The following is a 19030-nucleotide window of genomic DNA, read 5'->3' as shown; positions in this document are numbered from 1 at the left end:
AAAAACCATGTATTTTGAGTGTGCATGTGCATCTCAAAATAAATAAATAAAACAAATTCAACTTTTTCAACTGTATTTTAACATGAAAATACATATAGGTATTTTAAAAATCATATTAAATATAATATGTAATTATTTTCATATCTTTCTAAATTCAAAGTAAAATTAAATCTGGTCATTCTATTTTTTTCCCGGGAAAATTCATCCATCCATCCATCCATCCATCCATCCATCTATCTATCTATCTATCTATCTATCTATCTATCTATCTATCTATCTATCTATCTATCTATCTATCTATCTATCTATCTATCTATCTATCTATCTATCTATCTATCTATCTATCTATCTATCTATCTATCTACCTCACAATTGTTATTGTAGACATTCAGGTCTGAGGAAAACGCGGGAAAGAAGCATTGACATCGTCCTGCTGAACCAATGGGCGGTGCTGATCCGCATGCGCGCGCACTCACTGGCGAACTGCACACTCGCGAGCGGCGTTGGTGTTGACGGTCCGTGAGTGGATTCGGCTTGAATAATATTACTGACCTACATCTCTGAGACAGGCCTGCACATTTGCGCAAACATTTTGGTCGAAACGGCGAGCGCGCGGCACGAAACAGCAGGCAGGATGAGCAAAGTCCAGGGCGGCATGAAATGTGTCAAATACCTGCTGTTCGTCTTTAACTTCATATTCTGGGTAAGTGCGGAAAGTATCGTTACCGATGATGTCACACATACACGCTTTGATTTAGAATGAAATGCGAGAAAGCAAATGTAACGTTACGTGCATTTGCTGTCACCTGTTTGTCCCGGGAGTTGCTCGATATCTGTATAATGTTCTTTCTGTTTTGGCGGAAAATTGTTTTCATTTGGCATTGTGCAGCTCTCTGTGGACTCTAGCAACAAACAGTAGCACCAAATTTGGGATGCAGATGTTTTTTGTCAACTGCAAGTAGGTGACAGATGTCGGCTGTGTCTCAAACCTAGTGAGCCTCCTACCTGAGCATCATAGTCACGTACAGACATCGAAATGCTGTCTACTAGATAGACTGCCACCATGTACTTTTGTTTTAGAGAAAGTCTACATTTTTATTTGTATACTATCCAGAGGTTATTATAGGGGAGAATGGGGCTGGTTGTCAAGCTTTTTTTCTCGAGTAAATATTTTTAGCCTGCATTTGATAAAGTCTCTTTCTCTCTCTCACTCACACACACACACACACACACACACACACATATATATATATATGTGTGTGTGTGTGTGTGTGTGTGTATGTGTATAACATATATAACTTACAAAATGGTTCTAGTTTAGGCCAGTTTTATCTAGGACGGTTATGGAGTTTTTAGACTTCCTGGTGCTCAAACAGAAGATCGTGGCATAATCATTCAGCAGGGTCACTGGTTTAATTCCCAGGGATAGCAATTACTAATAAAATGTGTTCCTTGAATGCATGAAAGAGATGAAAGTGTTTGCTAAACGCATTAATATAAATGTTAAATGTTTGAAACCACACTCATAGATAATTAGGGCTGTGTATTGCCAAGAATCTGACGATACGATACGTATCACGATACAGGGGTTGCGATACGATATGTTGCAATACATTGCGATACTGTCGGCAAGGCGATATATTGTGATATTTCTTATTTTAGCAATAGGATATATTTTTAGGAAAGCTGTCATTTAGAACACAATTCAATTCAAGTTTATTTGTATAGCGCTTTTTACAGTACAAATCGTTGCAAATCAACTTTACAGAAAATAAAGTTTCTACAATATTTAGTAGTCGCTTATCAGTGGTGACTGTCAGTTTATGTGCATGTGGCAGAAATGTACAGAAAAATCAATTAAAGACGTAATCAAACAGATGATGAACACTATTAACAGAAATTATGTGACGCAATCAAACTCAAACCAAAACAATAAATAACATTATTTTTAAACAAAACACAACCATATCCAAACCTTAGCAATAGTTGTTGGGAATTAAATAACCAGAACACAGTGGGATCTGCATTTGCAATTATCAGTCCCTGTAACATTCAACGTTACTGAACCAATTTTTGTGCAGTACGAGTAAAGGGTGGGGGTGTTGGGAATTAAAGTGCTTGCAGGATCCTTTAGTTTAATGTATAATACGTATAAAATGTATTTTATAAAAAGACCATATATATATATATATATATATATATATTTATTTATTCATTCAGTTTAGAATTGTGACATACAATATCATAACATTTTGATCTGAACAAAAAATCTGCTTACATCTGTACATCTGCTTAATATCAATAAAAAAGTGCTTACAGGATTCCTAAAGAAAACAAAACAATTGTAAAACAATAAAATACATACAGATGTCGAACCTTTCCACTTGAATTTCACAGGTTTTTCATTTTGTATTTGTGTTCTGCGTGGAATCGCCGAAACCGCGGCGCGAGCACCGCCCCAACTGCACAAAACGCCCCCAAAGTGAGAGAAAGCTGCAGCCGCGCGGCAACCCTACCGCCCACCTAGACCCGCCCTGCGCGAGCTCCTCTTCACACAGGACGCGGCGGGACCAAGGCGGCGCACTCACCACGGTGGACGTTACCACAAAAGCCTAAATGACGGCACACTTCAGCTTTGTACACTGAACCAGGAACAGGGACAATTCTTTCATCCTCCATTACTAGCAGCGAATAGTGATGTTAATGCTAACATTAGTGGCGTGTCCTAATGCTAGTATTTCCTGTTACTCTCACTGTCGTTCAGAGATGAAGACGGCCATCTATCGGTCAGGATCTAAACTCAAAAAACAAAACAACTACCATGAATCTTGTATGATTATTTTTTTTTATATCGATATTCGGTTTTTGAGAATCGATACAGTATCGCCAAACAAAATATCACGATACATACGTGTATCGATATTTTCTTACACCCCTGTAGAGAATAGGCCCAGTCTCTCCTGAATGTATAATGCTTGAGCCTCAAACAGTGAACTCCATAGCATAGGAAAAAGTGTTGTTTATTGTTTTTTGGCTTGTCTGTTAATTCACTTGCATGTTGGATAGCATCCCAGTGTCTTTAATTTGGCTCCTAGAGTCATTTTCTAGTACTCCCCACCAGCTGAGAGTGACAAATGTTTAACAGACTGTCAGTTTGTTGTGACATTTTCAATATAACTCATGCTTGACCAGATACACAGAATTACTGTTATTTATTCAGGGATCATTTGAGATTGAAATTTATAGAAAAACTGTGTGGATCCACATTGTGTTTATGAGTGGAAAGCATTTGTCTAAAGCTGATTATGTAAATTTGTTAATTGTTCTTCCATGAATGTGACACTTTACTAACAGGATTTTCATACCTTGATACTTTTTACAGTATAAGAAGCAAACAACATACATAATCCAACATAAGTGGCTTTGAAATTCGTCTGTGCCTGTGTTAAGATGCAGGCTGCACACGCTGAATGAGAGAACCTTCAACACTAGTCTTTAGTCAGTAAAGGATCGGGTTACTGTGGAAAGTAATTGAAAGTACCACCCTCTTGTGCTGTTTTCAACACTCCTTTATTCACTGGACTGCAGTGAAGTCTCTAGGGTGCATTGAAATTGACGCTGAACTCTGGATAATATAGTGCTATCATTTCTTCAACGACCAGGCGATCAGGTTTTTGTCACATGCATGCAAAGCAGAGAGATAAGTAATTCAAGACTATGTAAAATCCTCTGATGATAATGTTACAGCATGTCCTAAGGTGGAACTAAGGTTATATTTTTATCTTTTTATGGTCTCGGTTGCTTTTGATAATTAGTTTGTTTGATAAAAGTACAATCCTTGTGCTATAAACACATAAATTCATCACTCTCTGAATGATAGCTATCCTTATTTTACCTGCATGCTGCTCCTTCTTAAAGGGGTAGTTCAACCAGAAACAAAACTCACTCATATGTGATTCTGACCCCATATTAATCACTGTGATTGATTAGCACACTCTATTCCAAGTATGCTGAAGTCAAATGATAGCCTTGTGTCAGAAACAGACACAAATTAATTTGTGCTTATGTTAAAAAAAAAGTGCCTTCCATTATTAGTGCATCACGTCACTGAAGCAAAAGTCACCGGTTTTCATGTATCATATGACCAGTTGTGATGCCTCAAGTCTATTAGTGAACGATACTTAAAATGACCTCTATTTTTTATATATTTTTTTTTAATCCTTGTTTTAGCTATAAATTCCACCATTCTCTTTTGTTGGTGAAAAAATGGAGCATAGACACTCTGCTTTTGTGTTTTATGGTACGTTGCATTGAAGGTTTATATTTTGTCAGTTCATGCATTTTAATATTTTAGTATTATTTATAAATATATATATATTTTTGGTTACATTTTCAGTTTTTAGTCTAAGTTGTAGTAATTTTGTCATCATGGGCTTTTTTTTTCCCCGTTTTTTTCTTTTCTTTTTTTTTCTATTTAAATATAATTTAGCTTAATTTTTTATTTTTAGAAATTTAGTTCTTCAGCTTCAACTTATCTTAGTTAGTTGTCCAGACAACATTTCTTTAATTTCTTATCTTTAATTTCTTTAATTTTTCTTTAATTTAAGTTTCTAGTTTTTTTTTTTTTTTTTTTTTTTTTTAAGTTTAAGTTTTTATCATAGCTTCATTTCAGCTTTAGTTTTAGTTTACAACAATATTGCATCAGATAAAACAGAATTTATGTTCCATTTGAAGCTCATGTGAAAGAAGTTAATTATTAAGCCTCTCTTCAGTCTTCAGTCTTGGTTGTTAAATCCGCACAAAAGTCATAGGAACCGTTCAAAGACCACATGTAACTCCTCCTACTCCTCATCACACTGTGATTTTGTTACTGCACTAATGGTCACATTAGATTGGCTTAAACAGTTAGTGTAAGATGTAATGTAGGACAGTGGCGTCAGTCATTAGTTATCTGTAGAGTGGTCTCACTGCGCTGGACAGCAAGGCCTTTGTCTTTGAGAGGGCAGGCAAAAAAAGAAGTGGGTCGTTGTCCTGTGCAGTTTTATGTCCTGGTGTTGCGTAGGGTGGGCATGAAGGGGCAGGGGATGGTACCGAGGGATGGTGGATGCCAGCAAGACAAGCCTTTCAGACTGGCACAGCCTGCCTGCTGATCATAGAGATGGGCACCATAGTAGACCTACAGTGGCCTTAAAAACTATTTAGATGCTTGATGCTAGACCTTTTCTCAACCTTTTCTGAATTGCCTTTACAGTAATCACCTGGTCCATGGAATCCCATTTCCACCTCATTGATTTGGCATGACATTTAAAAAAAAAAAAAAAATTAAAGTCATAATTATGACTACATATATGGACATAATTTAAATTTAAAAGTTATGACTGACTTTTTTCATTAGATTTTTTTTTTGGTCAAATTTAAGAGATGACAAAAATGTATTTTTTATGTCATAAATGTGACTTTTTAATCATGTAATTTTAAATTTTTGTCTTAATTTCAACTTTATCTCATAATAAATAATACACAAAAATGTCCTTTCATAAAACAATAAATCATGAAATTATGAGATAAGAGATAATGAGATGACAAATGCAGACTTTTTATGTTATAATTATGACTTTTATCTCATCATTTATGTCATAATTTCAACTTTTTATCATAATTATGACTTAGTATTTCACAGATTTAACATTGCAGATTGAGACTGATTTAACTGAGAAAACATGAACTGTAGACTCATTGGAAAGGATAAATATTTGTGAATACAAATGTCTTGATAGCTAGGAGGCAATAGGGACTTTCTGGTGTCCTTACAGTTGGACAAATGATTGTTTCCTGTATCACAATAAAGAACTTTATCTTACAGAATTTCAATCGATGCTCTATTTTAGTCAAGGTCATCCCTCAAGTTACAGTCATAGGCAAAATACAAAGTATCCTGTTCTCAAAGTCAAACCCCTATTCGTGAGTTTGTACCTAAATAGACCTGGGCAGAATGTGAAAGCAGAGACATGGAGTAAACCAGCAAATGTCACACAAACATTGTTTTTTCCTTTTGTTAACAGTGATCTAATGAAGTGGTGATTTGTCTTGTTTGCAGCTGTCGGGCTCACTGGTGTTGGCTGTGGGATTATGGTTGAGGTTTGACCCAGACACGACCAACCTCTTAGACGAAAATGATGCCCCTGAGCACTTCTTCATCGGTGAGTTGGAAAAGAACGTTAAAGCCCACATCAAATGTTTACAACAGTTTTTGTAGGTTTCATAAACCTGCATAAACCTTAAGCCATAATATAGGAGGTTACAGGGGTTATTAGGAGAGGAAACAGGCCATGTGTACATCTATGAATGGGAGAGACCGTAAAAAAGAGGCCATGTAACCAACATATAAAATGACCAACCACAATTTCCATTCTTATTCTGGATAATTTAGGAATGGGTTTGTTTACAACAGTTTATACCACAATAATAGAGCAACATAGAGAAAAAATTATAATAATTGCACAGCAGTGTTGGCTATTTTTACTTTTGCTATGTGCATTTGTCATTTTTATTATTACAGCTACTTTTTCTATTTTTATTTCAGTTTCTGTTTTAGTAATTTACTCAAACTTATTTAACCTTACACTTCAAGGTAGATGCCAAGGCAACATTTTTCTCATTTTTATGTACAATAAGTGTATATTTATTATATTAACTATAAGTATATAGTTTAAGTAACTATTTCATGTAATATTCATATTTTATTGTATTATTTCAGTTACCAAAAAATTATTTTAATAGTTTTAGTGAACAATAACTGAAAAACAGAACAAAATACTTTGTGTACTGAGGTTTTTTTGTGCAATATATCAGACAGACGCTGAATAGTCATTAAATACTTCTCTTTTTTTTTGTGGTTGAACAAGCTAAATTTGTAAGTATGCACTACATAATGGGATAAAAAAATATGTTGTTATGATCATGTAGCCTTTTTTAGTTCTACCATGGTACTCTATCATTTTTATTTCCCTGTCTGTAAAGCTGCTTTGACACAGCCAGTATTGTATAAAGCACTATACAAATAAAGGCGACCTGACTTGACTATCAATCGCAAAGCAAAGAAACAGTCATAAGGTAACCCATACCTTGCACTTTCATTCATGCAAGCACCACACCAACACCCTGCTAACAAAGCAGCGGGCTCCAACGCCAGTGTCAGGCTGAAATTTCCCATCTGTGTCATGGAGCCCTAATGGCCTCTGTAATGGCGTATATGATATTGGTTTTAGCTGTGATGAATGAGCAGGGACACTGATAGTTCTTGCTAATGGCTAAAGCTGATTTCTCATAGGAGAGGCTGTCTAACTGGTGTTGATGAATTATAAATACATTATTTCCCCTTTAGCTCTGGTTTGGTCCTCAGAGCAGGCAGTTGGTGAACTGTAAAGCTGCTCTCTCCATATATCTCATTGGTCTTGTAGAGGATTGATGCAGTAATTCGTTTATTTAAAATGGTTAGGGCTCACTAGTTGTAGAACAGTGTTTAAGGACGTTTATTTGCTCATTTAGAATCCGGCATCCTGCTGATTTTCTGCTCGTGGTAGCAATGAGATAATGTACATGGACCTCTGGTGACTAGACTGCGGTCTTGAGCTGCATTTCAGCGCTCATAATGGACAAATTACTACTTTGCAAGTGCTAACCACCACAGCGATTATGAAACAAAGTGCAATACTGGGTCATTAAGTCTTGATATCATATGCTCAGATATCCAGAAACTGAGCAGTGAGGTTAATCAGCACTAGTATAACCTTAAGCAGAAATGCTTCAATAATGTCTCGGTGATAGACCAGATATGACAAAGGAGAAGTGAGAGAATTAAGCTCTGTGGAACCATCTCTGGATTTCCTGGTGATATGCTTATACTTGTAACAAACAGTTTCTACCCAGAAACATCACTTGGCAAACAACTCTGTGGTTTGAAGCTAATGGAGCAGATACATAAAGATGAAAACAGGAAGCAAGATACAGAAAATACAAAGTTATATTTTATGTGCTAATATTATATATGATCTTTTATTTTTATATAAAACACAGCTCAGCTCAGACTTATTTTACTAAAGCTATTTCAGATGCTGATTTGGGTATCATGTGAATGTGTTATTTTAGCCGCTGAAGTGGTGGTAGTTTGTGATACTTCAATAAATGGATGAATGTGCTTTTTAAGTGAGCTAAAATCCTACCATTAAAGTAGGGGTGTGCGATCTCACGATTTTATATAATGATCGATCTTGAAGACGTCTATGATCTACATTTCAAGCGTATTGTAGACATTGTTATCTTTTATGTCCTCATGTCACCTGTCCTTAAGTTTAACATCCAAATCAGTCAAATCATGTACATTACTGTCATAAAAGGCAGTTTTACTGTGGGACATGCTTTATTTTAATAAGAGTTATTAAAAGCGCATTAACTGTGAAAGAGCCTGTTCCTCAGGTTTGTTCTGTACGTGTGCCCCGAGGCGGAGCTGAACACGAGCAAACAAAGTATACTTGTTGTTTCATGTTTGCACATAAATGGTCAAATATACATTGAAAATATGTCAATATTCTCTTGAGTATTTACATAACGACAGTCAGTTATGTCTTAAGTGAACTTAAACATTTGGGAAAGAAATCGAATAGGCCTACATGCCATTATATTAGATCTGTACATTCTGTCTTAAAGAGACAGCAGCCTAATTATCCTCCTGCTGTCTGTGTCATTAATGTTAATCATACAACAAAAGAAAAAGAAAATCACTCGCTACTCTTGACTAAATCACTTTATAACTTTAACAAGAATCAATGTATATTATTATTAGTTTTAATGACCATTTTGAGAACTGATTGTTTAATGTGATACTGTGTTTTTTAAAAAATGTTTATTGTGCAAATAGGTAAGTCATTGGCTTTATTCCAGTCTGGATATTCTTGACAGTACATCTCAAAATTAGGAATGTCGTGATTCAGATAGTGTATCATGATTTTGCGTTATAAGATCGTGAGATGATATTTTGGAAAGATTGCCCACCTTAACTTAATGTTACCTGATGTTAACAGGACGCTCCAGTGTTTAACTAATCACCTATCTGAACAATCAGACTAGTGCTGCTTCCTCAGGAAAGTTTATCATTCTCACATGTGTAAGCCTTGTCAGTTTAAACTTTAAAGTGTTTTATGTCATTCAAGTGCAAGTCAGTGTGAAAGAGATTTCAATGCAGTACTCACGCACTGTGATAGATTGTGTCTGTGTGCACGCATGCAAAAAGCCACAGCTCAGACAGCACATGAGTACCAAATTGAGTTCTCTTTCGCATCTTCTTGAGCAAATGCACACAAAATTATGTCAGAATGGCTGTTTTGACAAGTAAACATGTATTGTTTCTGACCCGCTCTTTACCCCAAACCAGCAGGTTCATGCTTCTTCCAAATGTAACCGTATTATTGCATGGTCCCCCCATCCTCAAATGCATAAGCAATTGCACTTATTATGAGCTCAACAGTCCTTTCAATTTCATCTTCCTCCATTTCAAAACAAGCGTGTGTTCAAAAAGTAAAGAAATGCTTGCAACCCTGTGAAGTCGCACGCTGTCGTATTGCGCCCTTTTTTCTTTAAAATAGTTAAATTAATCATGCTTGTTATATAAATATATATATATATATATATATATATATATATATATATATATATATATATTATTAAAATGTAAATCAGTTTACTAAATAATGTAAACTTGACCGACTGCTTCATTTCCACTTTTAGCAAGTACGTGCCATCCTTCTGCAAGACAATATAGTCATATATCTCTAGTGCTAAGGTTAATAGTTTGCCTCTGTGGGTGCTGTAGTTAGGGGTTTTTTTTTGTTTGTTTTTTTGCATATAGCAGCATTGCATCATATTTGTTGCTATATTGTGCATTTTGCAAACCAGGACTGCATGACAGTTAAAAGCTGACAGCCGGTGATCTTCCAGTAAACATCTTTGCAGATGAGTCAAAGCTTTCCATGTGCTCATATTTTTGCTTTTCTTGTTCATGAGTCATTGGTAAACAACAATTTCCCATTTTCCATGTTCTCAAGTCATGACCAACTGTACTGACTGAGTCCTGGCATGTTTAAGAGAGATCTCTCTGCCCATTTAGAGATGTTCAGTGTTTCTAATATAAGGAGGGCAGGAGGGCTGTTTATATGAAATGACAGCATGATTTCCATCCATTTGGCAATTAGGAAGTCAAGTGTAGTAAGGGCTTGGTGTTTTTAGCTTGCTGAACTCACAGAGGACTTGTGTCAAATCTCCTTTGTCCTGTCATCGAAAACAACAATTTTTTCTCCCTTGGGGATTAATTATTGTGTGTTGTGAAGACTGTCTTCCCTGAGCCTTAATAAAACCTCAGCAAAGCTTCAGCGCTGTGCTTTTTGGCAAGCCTTTTGGTCTTCTTGACTCGTTCGAGGATGGAAAAGTCATACCTGAAATGTAAACCTGTGCTTAAGAGTGAAAACATGTTTGAAGCGCTATACGTATTGTTGGCTGTTAATTCATAGTCTGCTGTTAAAAGACAGGGATATTTAGCGCATTTAGCTTTACCAGGTGCTTCGATTTTGCTCTAGTTTATCATTTTCTAGTAATTAGTTTGGCCCTAGCTTGTCTAAAGTAGCTCTGAGGTGGTGGCGAGGGAAAACAGTTGCTCACGAGGGAGATTGTGCCATCCTAGTGATGGGTGTCTTGAGTGACTGTGGCACACAGACGTGTTTAAGGCCTCCGTCTGAGGTGTCTGAATTGTTGCTATGGTGAGTTAATTGGCAAGAAAAGGAGAATGACAACAAGATCATGAAGATCCCGTAATCATGAATTTCCAAAATAGATCTGAAATGTTATGTCTTCAACTACAGCTTTACATTTTCGGAAGCAAATTAAGAGTGGTGTCGACACAATGCTAAAGTGTTGTTCCAGGACATGGCTAGGGTGTTTTTAGATGGTTGTTTGTCGGTTTTCACATATTTGGTCTCTAACGAAAAGCACCCAGTAGTGATATTCACAAGTAAAGTATCTTCTATAATATTTTCTTTGTATAATTAAATAATTTTTTAAATAACAGGCTTTCATTCTTAAGTGAAAAATGTGAAGCTCAACAATTAGATAGCCCAAAACAAAAATGAATATAAATGTTTAACTATTATACAGTGCATAAATGTAATGGAATAATAATAATGATGATGAGGACAATGATGAGGATTATCATCATCATAATCATTATTACTATTAATAATACATTATATTTTAGTTAAGTTGTTTCACAGTAATCAATAATCAATAAATATTATTAGTCGTAGTATTTTGTAAAACAAATTTGTATAAATATACCAAATATATAAGTATTATTTTTATCATTATATTTATACAAAGTTGTTTTGCTGTCTAATAATAATTTATTGGTTATGTTATTATTTATTATTATTAATAAAATATTCATAATTTATATAGTTTTCTTACTCTGCTAATCAAACCATCATCATCATCATCATCATCATCATCACTGTTTTTTTTAAACAATTTTGCATAAATATAATGGCATGAATATATTATTGTTGTTTATACAATTATTATATTTATGCTAAGTCTAATAATAATAATGATTTCTTTATTAATAATAATAATGTTAATTATTCTTATTATTATTCTGCATATTGTTTTATTACTGATCATTTAGTCAAAAAGCAAATCAAATAATATAATCTGTTCTAGAACCATTTAGATCATACAACATCTCTGCATAAAAAAATGGCTTAAATAACAACAACAGTAAGGTTGGCTGTGTTTATTTTATTTTTATTTGTCCAGGTCTTAGATTTTGTCCCTGGGATGTTGTATAGCTGCATAATTCATAATTTCTTAGAGCATTAAGTCCATGTTAACAGTGAATGGTGTGATTTTGTTTAATTAAATATTTATTTATTTATTTATATATATATTTTTTTTTACACAAATCAGTTACGTGAAAACTGGCCTGGTTGGATCCGTCCATGATTTTTCTGAACTGATTCCATAAAATCTGAACTTTTCTTCACAGGTGACTTCATGATTGAGATGACCAGTGAAATATGTGCTTAACTGGTTTGGGGGAAAGAATCTCGCCGGTAAATATGATAATGTCTCAGGGCACTGGGTGAGCTTGTGGTGTCTGTGTGTGTTGTGCACACAAAGACTGTTTGTTTCTGTTGAGCTGAGGACTTTGACACTCTGCTTGTTGGAGATACAGTACATGAGGAGACGCATTTCACACTGTCTCAAACTTCCCTGCATAGAAGATGCAAAACACAAGAATTGCAGTGAGCTTGTGGGCTTTGTGTTTTTGTGTGGGATTGTAGTTTGCATCGCGTGGGAATGTACAGTAACACGTAAGGGTGATTTTGATTTTTGACCATCTGTCAGAGAATGCCCACAGAATCTTTATAAAATTAGAATCAGCTGCTTTCATTCTCAATCATCTAAAAGTACACCTGGGTTCACATTCATAAACCACCATGAAGTGAGAATGCTGAGATAGACTGTTTAATAGTAAAGGTTAAAGGTTTGTTCATGCTTCTTTTTATCTAATAGTTCTCTATATCAGCTGTTTTTTATCCTTTAAGGTAATGAGAAAGCTGCTTATTTTCATTTTGTTATTCACAGAAACTAGAAAAGGCAATATAGTAAAATCATAATATGTTATAATTATACATAATTAAAATTAAGGTAAATTAAAATAATTGCATAAAGTACTCTTTATGACCAATAAATGTAGGATTGTTATCGTTAACTAAAATAAAAATATTAAAAAAAAAAATTGTTAATTGAAATAAGTCTGAAATAAAATAAAATAACAATTTTAGGTGAAAAACTAAAAAAAAAGTAGCCTTGGTGTTGAGGCACTAAAATAACTAACTGTAAATAAATAAAATTTAAAATTTATCTAAAAATAAAACTGAAATAAAAATAAAATTAAACCTAAATAGTATTATTTAAAAACCCAGAAAAAATGACAAAAGTATATAACAAAAACTTAAATTGAAATCTGAAAATATGAAAATAAATGCAAATTCAAAATATTAATAGAAAACTATTATAGTATATGATAAATAATACCAAAATAACTCTGTAATTATTTTTCTCCTTACAAATAGAGTTTCCCCAGCAGTTTTTATTTATTTACTTACCGGTATTTGTTAATTTGTTCATTTAGATAGGGACATTATAAAAGAACATGAATCCAGCCGAAAAGCTGAAAATGAATAATAGCATTTGCTTATCTGCATCTCAGAACTTAACATAACTAGAAAATATTATTTATTTATTTGCACTCTGGTTGCAAACCATATCCATATGAGCACTTTTACAGTTAAAAATTAACAGATGATTTCATTACACAGATCTGTTCATGTTCTGCCATCATCTGGTCATACAGTGAACTGCATACTGGGGTGTTTGTTGATTAAAGTTCAACTTTAAATGGACTAACTCTAAACATTACACTGTACTCTTGGCTTCTTCTCAGCGGTGTACATCCTGATCGGAGCGGGAGGTGTCATGATGTTGGTGGGGTTCTTCGGCTGCTTTGGGGCTGTGAGGGAGTCACAGTGTCTTCTGGGATCGGTGGGTAAGAACTACGCAACAGTAAATGAACAAAACTCTGTTCCACCATTCCCATCTACTGCCTGTATGGACACTAAATGTTGTGATTGCTTTAAAGCACCACTTTTGTGATTTCTTCTAGAATAAAACTGACCTAAGCTCTTTTTTTGTCCATACTTAAGCATTTAAAGTCAGCATGAAATCAAAATGGACTAGGGATATAATGATGCATGCTGAGGTGGCTGAAAATAAATGTTAAATAAAAATATGTGACGATTCAAGTCGTTTGAGGTGTTAAATGAATCGTGATACATTTGGGGGTGGGGGTTTATATGAATGTATCTCTCAGGAGAACTGACTGTCTTCAGAAAAGATGTTTAGATGGAGTTTTCATTTCATCTTGTCTCTGTATAATGCATATTCGTTATCACTGCACTGCTTTGTATACAGCAGTTACCAATGAAACGCTGTATCACTGCTGTTCTATAAGCTCCACTTACTGTCAGAGAGTGACACTGGATGCGAGCAGCGCGGCGCGACAACATACTATAGAACTCATTATAATCAGTGATCCTGTCTACACTGGATGCAGCGCGGCGTGGCTCAACAAATCAATGACAGAAAACTGCTGCTGCATTCTATTTATGATTTATTGACACAAATTTAAAAAATGACTTTCAACGGTCGCTTTGTCACGTCCAGTGTAGACAGACTTTAGCTGTTTCAGCGTGGCGCGACAACTGTTGCGTCTGGTGTAGACACGGTGTGAGGCTACATTTACACATATAACTTCTGCTACGGTTACGGCTGCCGTTTACACTACCCTGGCATTTGCAACCCTCAAAAAGGCTTAAAAAAGGCTGCAGACCCCATTTTAGTTTGAAAACTCGAGGGTTGCGTTTCAGTGTAAACGGATCAAAACGGAGACTTTTGAAAACGACCGTTTTAAACAATAATATCGTGCTCATTGTTGTACCTCCATGAATGGTCATGTGACGTGTTTTCAGTTGTCTAGTGTAAACGGAGGACGTTTCTGAAACAGTTTCTGAGTTGAGTGAATCGTTACATCCCTGAAAATAGACCACATTTACTTCTTAACACATGTTCCTGGTCTGATTGTGCACAGCCCATCAAAAATGAAATTAAAGTTTATTTACATAATTTAATATAAACATATATATTTATACCGTTTCATGTTGACTGTAAATTTTATATAGTGACTTCAAATGATTCTGCAGTGATGTAATTTGGGTTAAAAGGAATAACCCTCTTGATATCCTGTGATATGATACTGTTGAATTGCAATTAGTATTGACAAACTAAAGTGAAGTCTCTTTTGTGTACTGTCTAGTTCTTCGCTTGCCTTCTTGTCATTTTTGGCGCAGAGGTCGCTGCTGGAGTCTTTGGCTTTCTGAATAAGGATAAGGTATGTCATGCACTCGATCAATCATTTTATTGAGCGTAAATATGAAAGTAATTGTCATCTAAGGATGTGATATGATCAGATACTCTTACATGTTTTTCTAGATCATTCAGGATGTCCAAAAGTATTACCAGTCTGCTATGGAAATTAGCAACGGGACCGCTATTACATCCATGTATCACAAAGTGGTAAGAAGAGCTTTTGTTTTACAGACACACTGTTAGTAAATGATCTGTGGCTATAGTGGCAATATCACCATCATCTTCTGACATTTCTATTCTTCTTTCACAGCTTGAATGTTGCGGGACTGAGTCCTCTCGCCCTCCTGATCTGTGCACTGATGACAGTCATGTCAAGGTATGTTCATATATGTTGCATGACTTCAAAATCACCATTCAGTTTGCAAGAATGTGATACTAAACACAATGAGGCTTTGAAAGTGACTAGTGAATAGATGTGTTTACATGTTCCACATGAAGAAGATTAATATCCTGACAACCTCTGTAGTCCCATTTAGCCACTTGTTAGCACCAGCTGTTTTCAAGAAAAGTAAAAAGCTTTTAAATAATCACAAGGGTTAATTACTTATGCATTTTATGCTGTAGCATAAAAAGTGAAAAACCAATTTGAGCAGGTGTTAAACACAGACCTATTTTTAGGCATTTTACCCCCCAAAAATCGGTTCTTCAGGACAATGAACCGGAAGTGCTAAAGTGCAAACTTGTTTCTGGGTTTTGGCCTACAAATATCTCATTCCTGCAGCACTCTATTGAGCTAGGAAACCTTGCCCACAGTTCAATCTTATTTTTCCAAAATTCCACCCATAGGTTTTATGAAACATCAGTTGGGTTCTGATTGGCCATTTTTGCTTTTAATGTAGATAAACTGTCACACCTGATAATTCACTTGGCATTTTATTTACTTAGCCCAGCCAATTCTTACTCGCATATGATACCCTGTAGCTTTTCTTTTTTTTTTTTTTTTTTTTTTTTTTTGTGACCTATTATTTTACTGACACATTTTATATGTGTGTCACTTAAACTTCAGAGCTTGTTTGCATTGTGCTCTTAGTCTCAAAAGAAGGGACACGTTTCATACTCAAATGATGAGCAATTCTGACACAGACCCTTAGATGGCAGCCATGCTGTTCTGTGCAGTGTATGAGGGGGGGTGAGAGGGAGGGAGGGATGCGGGACACAGACCAGTGGAGTGAGGAAGTAAGAGGGGCTTAGAAAGAGAAATGAAGCAGACGGTGGCAAGATGTCCCATGAGTCACTTGATCCGATAAGCCTACAGGGGCACAAAGGCGCCAGTTTTTTTATTTATAGTAGGCGGGAAGGCATATTGATCGGCTAAGAAACATCATGTCACATTGTGCTTCATTTGTCAAGTTCATACTGTCAGTTGATCCCCATCAGCAAAGCACATTAGAGAAAAAGAAACCGCAACAGCATGTTAACACAATGTTTACAGTGGCTAAAAACCATAGAAATAAACTATTAAAACATGTTTTGTGCACCAAAACTATTCAGCTGCAGCCCCATATGTGTGTGTATATATATTCTAAAATAGAGTAATATTGTGAAAAATGTTTACTATTTAAAATTTGTGCTTTTTTATTTTAAAATATTTTAAAATGTATTTTTTTCTTATGATGGCAAAGCTGAATTTTCAGCATCATTACTCCAGTCTTCAGTGTCATATGATCCTTCAGAAATCATTCTGATATGCTGATTTGCTGTTTAAGAAATGTTGCTGCATAATATTTTTATGTGAACTGTAAAAAACTATTCAGGATTATTTGATGAGTGGAAAGTTTAAAAGAACAGCATTTATTTGAAGCAGAAATCTATTGTGACAGTGTAAAAGTCTCACTGACTGCTTGCAAAAATAAACGTAGTCAAATCGCTCATTCTCTTCTTTATTTTAATTTAAACATTTGTAAAATAAAGTAAATATTCAGTGCCCATATCTGCAAACACAGTTGGTCATCATAATGATTTGTACATAGTTTGATTAATTTATAGTCAATTCATTAAGTAATAAGAATTGCTGGTTATAAAATTTGCATATCTCTGCTATTTTATAACTTTTATAGTGGCTCATCCAATCAGATTTCAGAGCCAGAGCTATTCATTTTATAACTTTTATAACTTATAAATAATAAGTGGAAGTGAACAGATGTGTATGCATGCTGTTGTTTTAACATTAACACTATATCAGTTTGCCACACTCAACTAATGTTCTTTTGAAATATTTTCAAGAATTGTGACAAAGCTATAGAAGACTTCTTCAAAGAAAAACTCTTCATAATTGGATATGTTGGCATCGGCATCGCTGGAATCATGGTAACAAAATTCTAACAAACTTCTTTTTGTGAAATGTGCTTGAAAAGTCTAGTCAAATTTATTTGTATAGTGATTTTCACAGTACATTGTTTCAGAGCAGTTTTACAGACAATTATGATGATAAAGGTTATAGTGTCATAGTATCGTGTGTGTGTGCCTTGAATAGAACCAAGCCATAATATAGTTTGCATTTTGTGACAAGATATATTATATAGTATATAGTCCTATGCTAGTATAGTCTATGTATGAGGGTACTTTAATGTCCAGTTTTTATATTTTTAATAGTAATTTTTATAAGAGCTGTGTGGTAATATATTTACATTTTGCAATGAATTAATAAAATCAGGCAGTTGAAATTTGCTTTATATTATAGAAAAGTATATATAAGATGTTCAAGTGTTGTCCTTAATATTAATGAGACTTGGTTTGATATTATGAAATGCAGTGACCTTCATCTATTACAATTGGCTTAAGTGTTCAAATACTTTTTTGGAATGCTGTAGCCTATATTTATCATGTATAACATTTGAACATTTCCTCTCTGTTTTGGCAGATAATTGGCATGATCTTCAGCATGGTTCTATGCTGCGCCATTCGGAACAGCAGAGAAGTTATTTAGGTTCCTCACGGTTCCCCTCTCATCCAGTTGGACTGTTTCAAAGCCCACTGTCTTTGACCTCATCAGACAGTCACATTCAGGCTCGGGAAGCTGGTGGAGGTGGAGGAGCTCCCATGAGGCAGTGTGGGTCTTGTGGTACTGTTTTGTGATCAGCGTTCTATTTCTGATTGTTTCTGTCTTTTCCGCTCATTGCATTGTTTGATGATGACCTCCACTGCATGGACTGCTACTGTAACTGCATTAACCTTTAAATTTTTTTTGTCTTTAATTAGTTATTACTGAATCATCACAAGGGGAATCTTAAGTGTACATCACGCTTTTTTAAAACTTGATCTCCTTTAATAGAAAGTATCCCTTAATATTTCAGTTCCGACTTAATGAAAAGACATTTACTTGCTGATGTAAATAAGCTCCCGGTTGCCTCACTGATCAACTAATTTTCATATTATTTTTAATGTTATTTATTGTGTGAACAAGACCAGGTTTTTGTGCTAGTAGATAATGGCTCATGTTTATTTAGCTGGTTATTAATGTTTGATTATTGTAATTTTGCCACATCATTAAGTCAACATGAACTCAAAATCAAACCAATTTCATTTTTATTTCTTTCCTAGTTTTTTTTTTTTTTGTGAAAGGCTCATTATTGCATGATTTTCCAAATGAAGCAATTAGCTTCATAAATTTTCATCAGAATTCAACTTGGTCTTTTTAATTTTTTTGGCTTCACATCTATTGAATGGGCTATTGGTTAATGTTAACCAGAAAACAAATACATACTCTCATAGTCCACCTTTTGAAAATCTTGCCTATAGTAATTTTATGTTGGTTAATGGTAATGATTACAGCAATAATGGAGTTGAAAAACTGGTACTGATGAGAGGAAACAACTTTCAGCTTCCGTGTTCCAGACAATAAACACCTCAAAAAAAAGTTTGATTCATGTTGACTTTTTCAAGTGTCACTGGTTTAATCTTTTTTGAAAACTGGTTAATACATTTGTTTTCTTTACTT

General features: G+C 34.8%; 1 protein-coding gene across 1 annotated transcript; it reads left to right on the top strand.

Moving 5' to 3' along the window:
* The first annotated feature begins 382 nt into the window (after positions 1–382).
* Positions 383–18479, top strand: tspan2a (tetraspanin 2a). The gene is made up of 8 exons (XM_042758867.1): positions 383–703; positions 6098–6200; positions 13553–13650; positions 14981–15055; positions 15157–15240; positions 15344–15409; positions 17317–17400; positions 17954–18479. The coding sequence occupies exons 1-8, from the start codon at positions 635–637 to the stop codon at positions 18017–18019; spliced, it is 645 nt and encodes a 214-aa protein (XP_042614801.1). The 5' UTR covers positions 383–634; the 3' UTR covers positions 18020–18479.
* The last annotated feature ends 551 nt before the right edge of the window (positions 18480–19030 follow it).

The sequence above is a fragment of the Cyprinus carpio genome, chromosome A6 (genome assembly GCF_018340385.1).
Source record: "Cyprinus carpio isolate SPL01 chromosome A6, ASM1834038v1, whole genome shotgun sequence".
NCBI lineage: Eukaryota > Metazoa > Chordata > Actinopteri > Cypriniformes > Cyprinidae > Cyprinus > Cyprinus carpio.
Note: the sequence above shows the minus strand (reverse complement) of the source record. Positions and strands in the feature narration are given on the sequence as shown.

What these genes read in the sequence shown, in the direction of transcription:
- tspan2a (XM_042758867.1), top strand. Translation starts at nt 635, where the DNA reads ATGAGCAAAGTCCAGGGCGGCATGAAATGTGTCAAATACCTGCTGTTC. An exon ending in CACAGTGTCTTCTGGGATCG is followed by an intron (nt 13,651 to 14,980) that starts GTGGGTAAGAAC and finishes TGTACTGTCTAG; the next exon opens with TTCTTCGCTTGCCTTCTTGT. An exon ending in GCTTTCTGAATAAGGATAAG is followed by an intron (nt 15,056 to 15,156) that starts GTATGTCATGCA and finishes ATGTTTTTCTAG; the next exon opens with ATCATTCAGGATGTCCAAAA.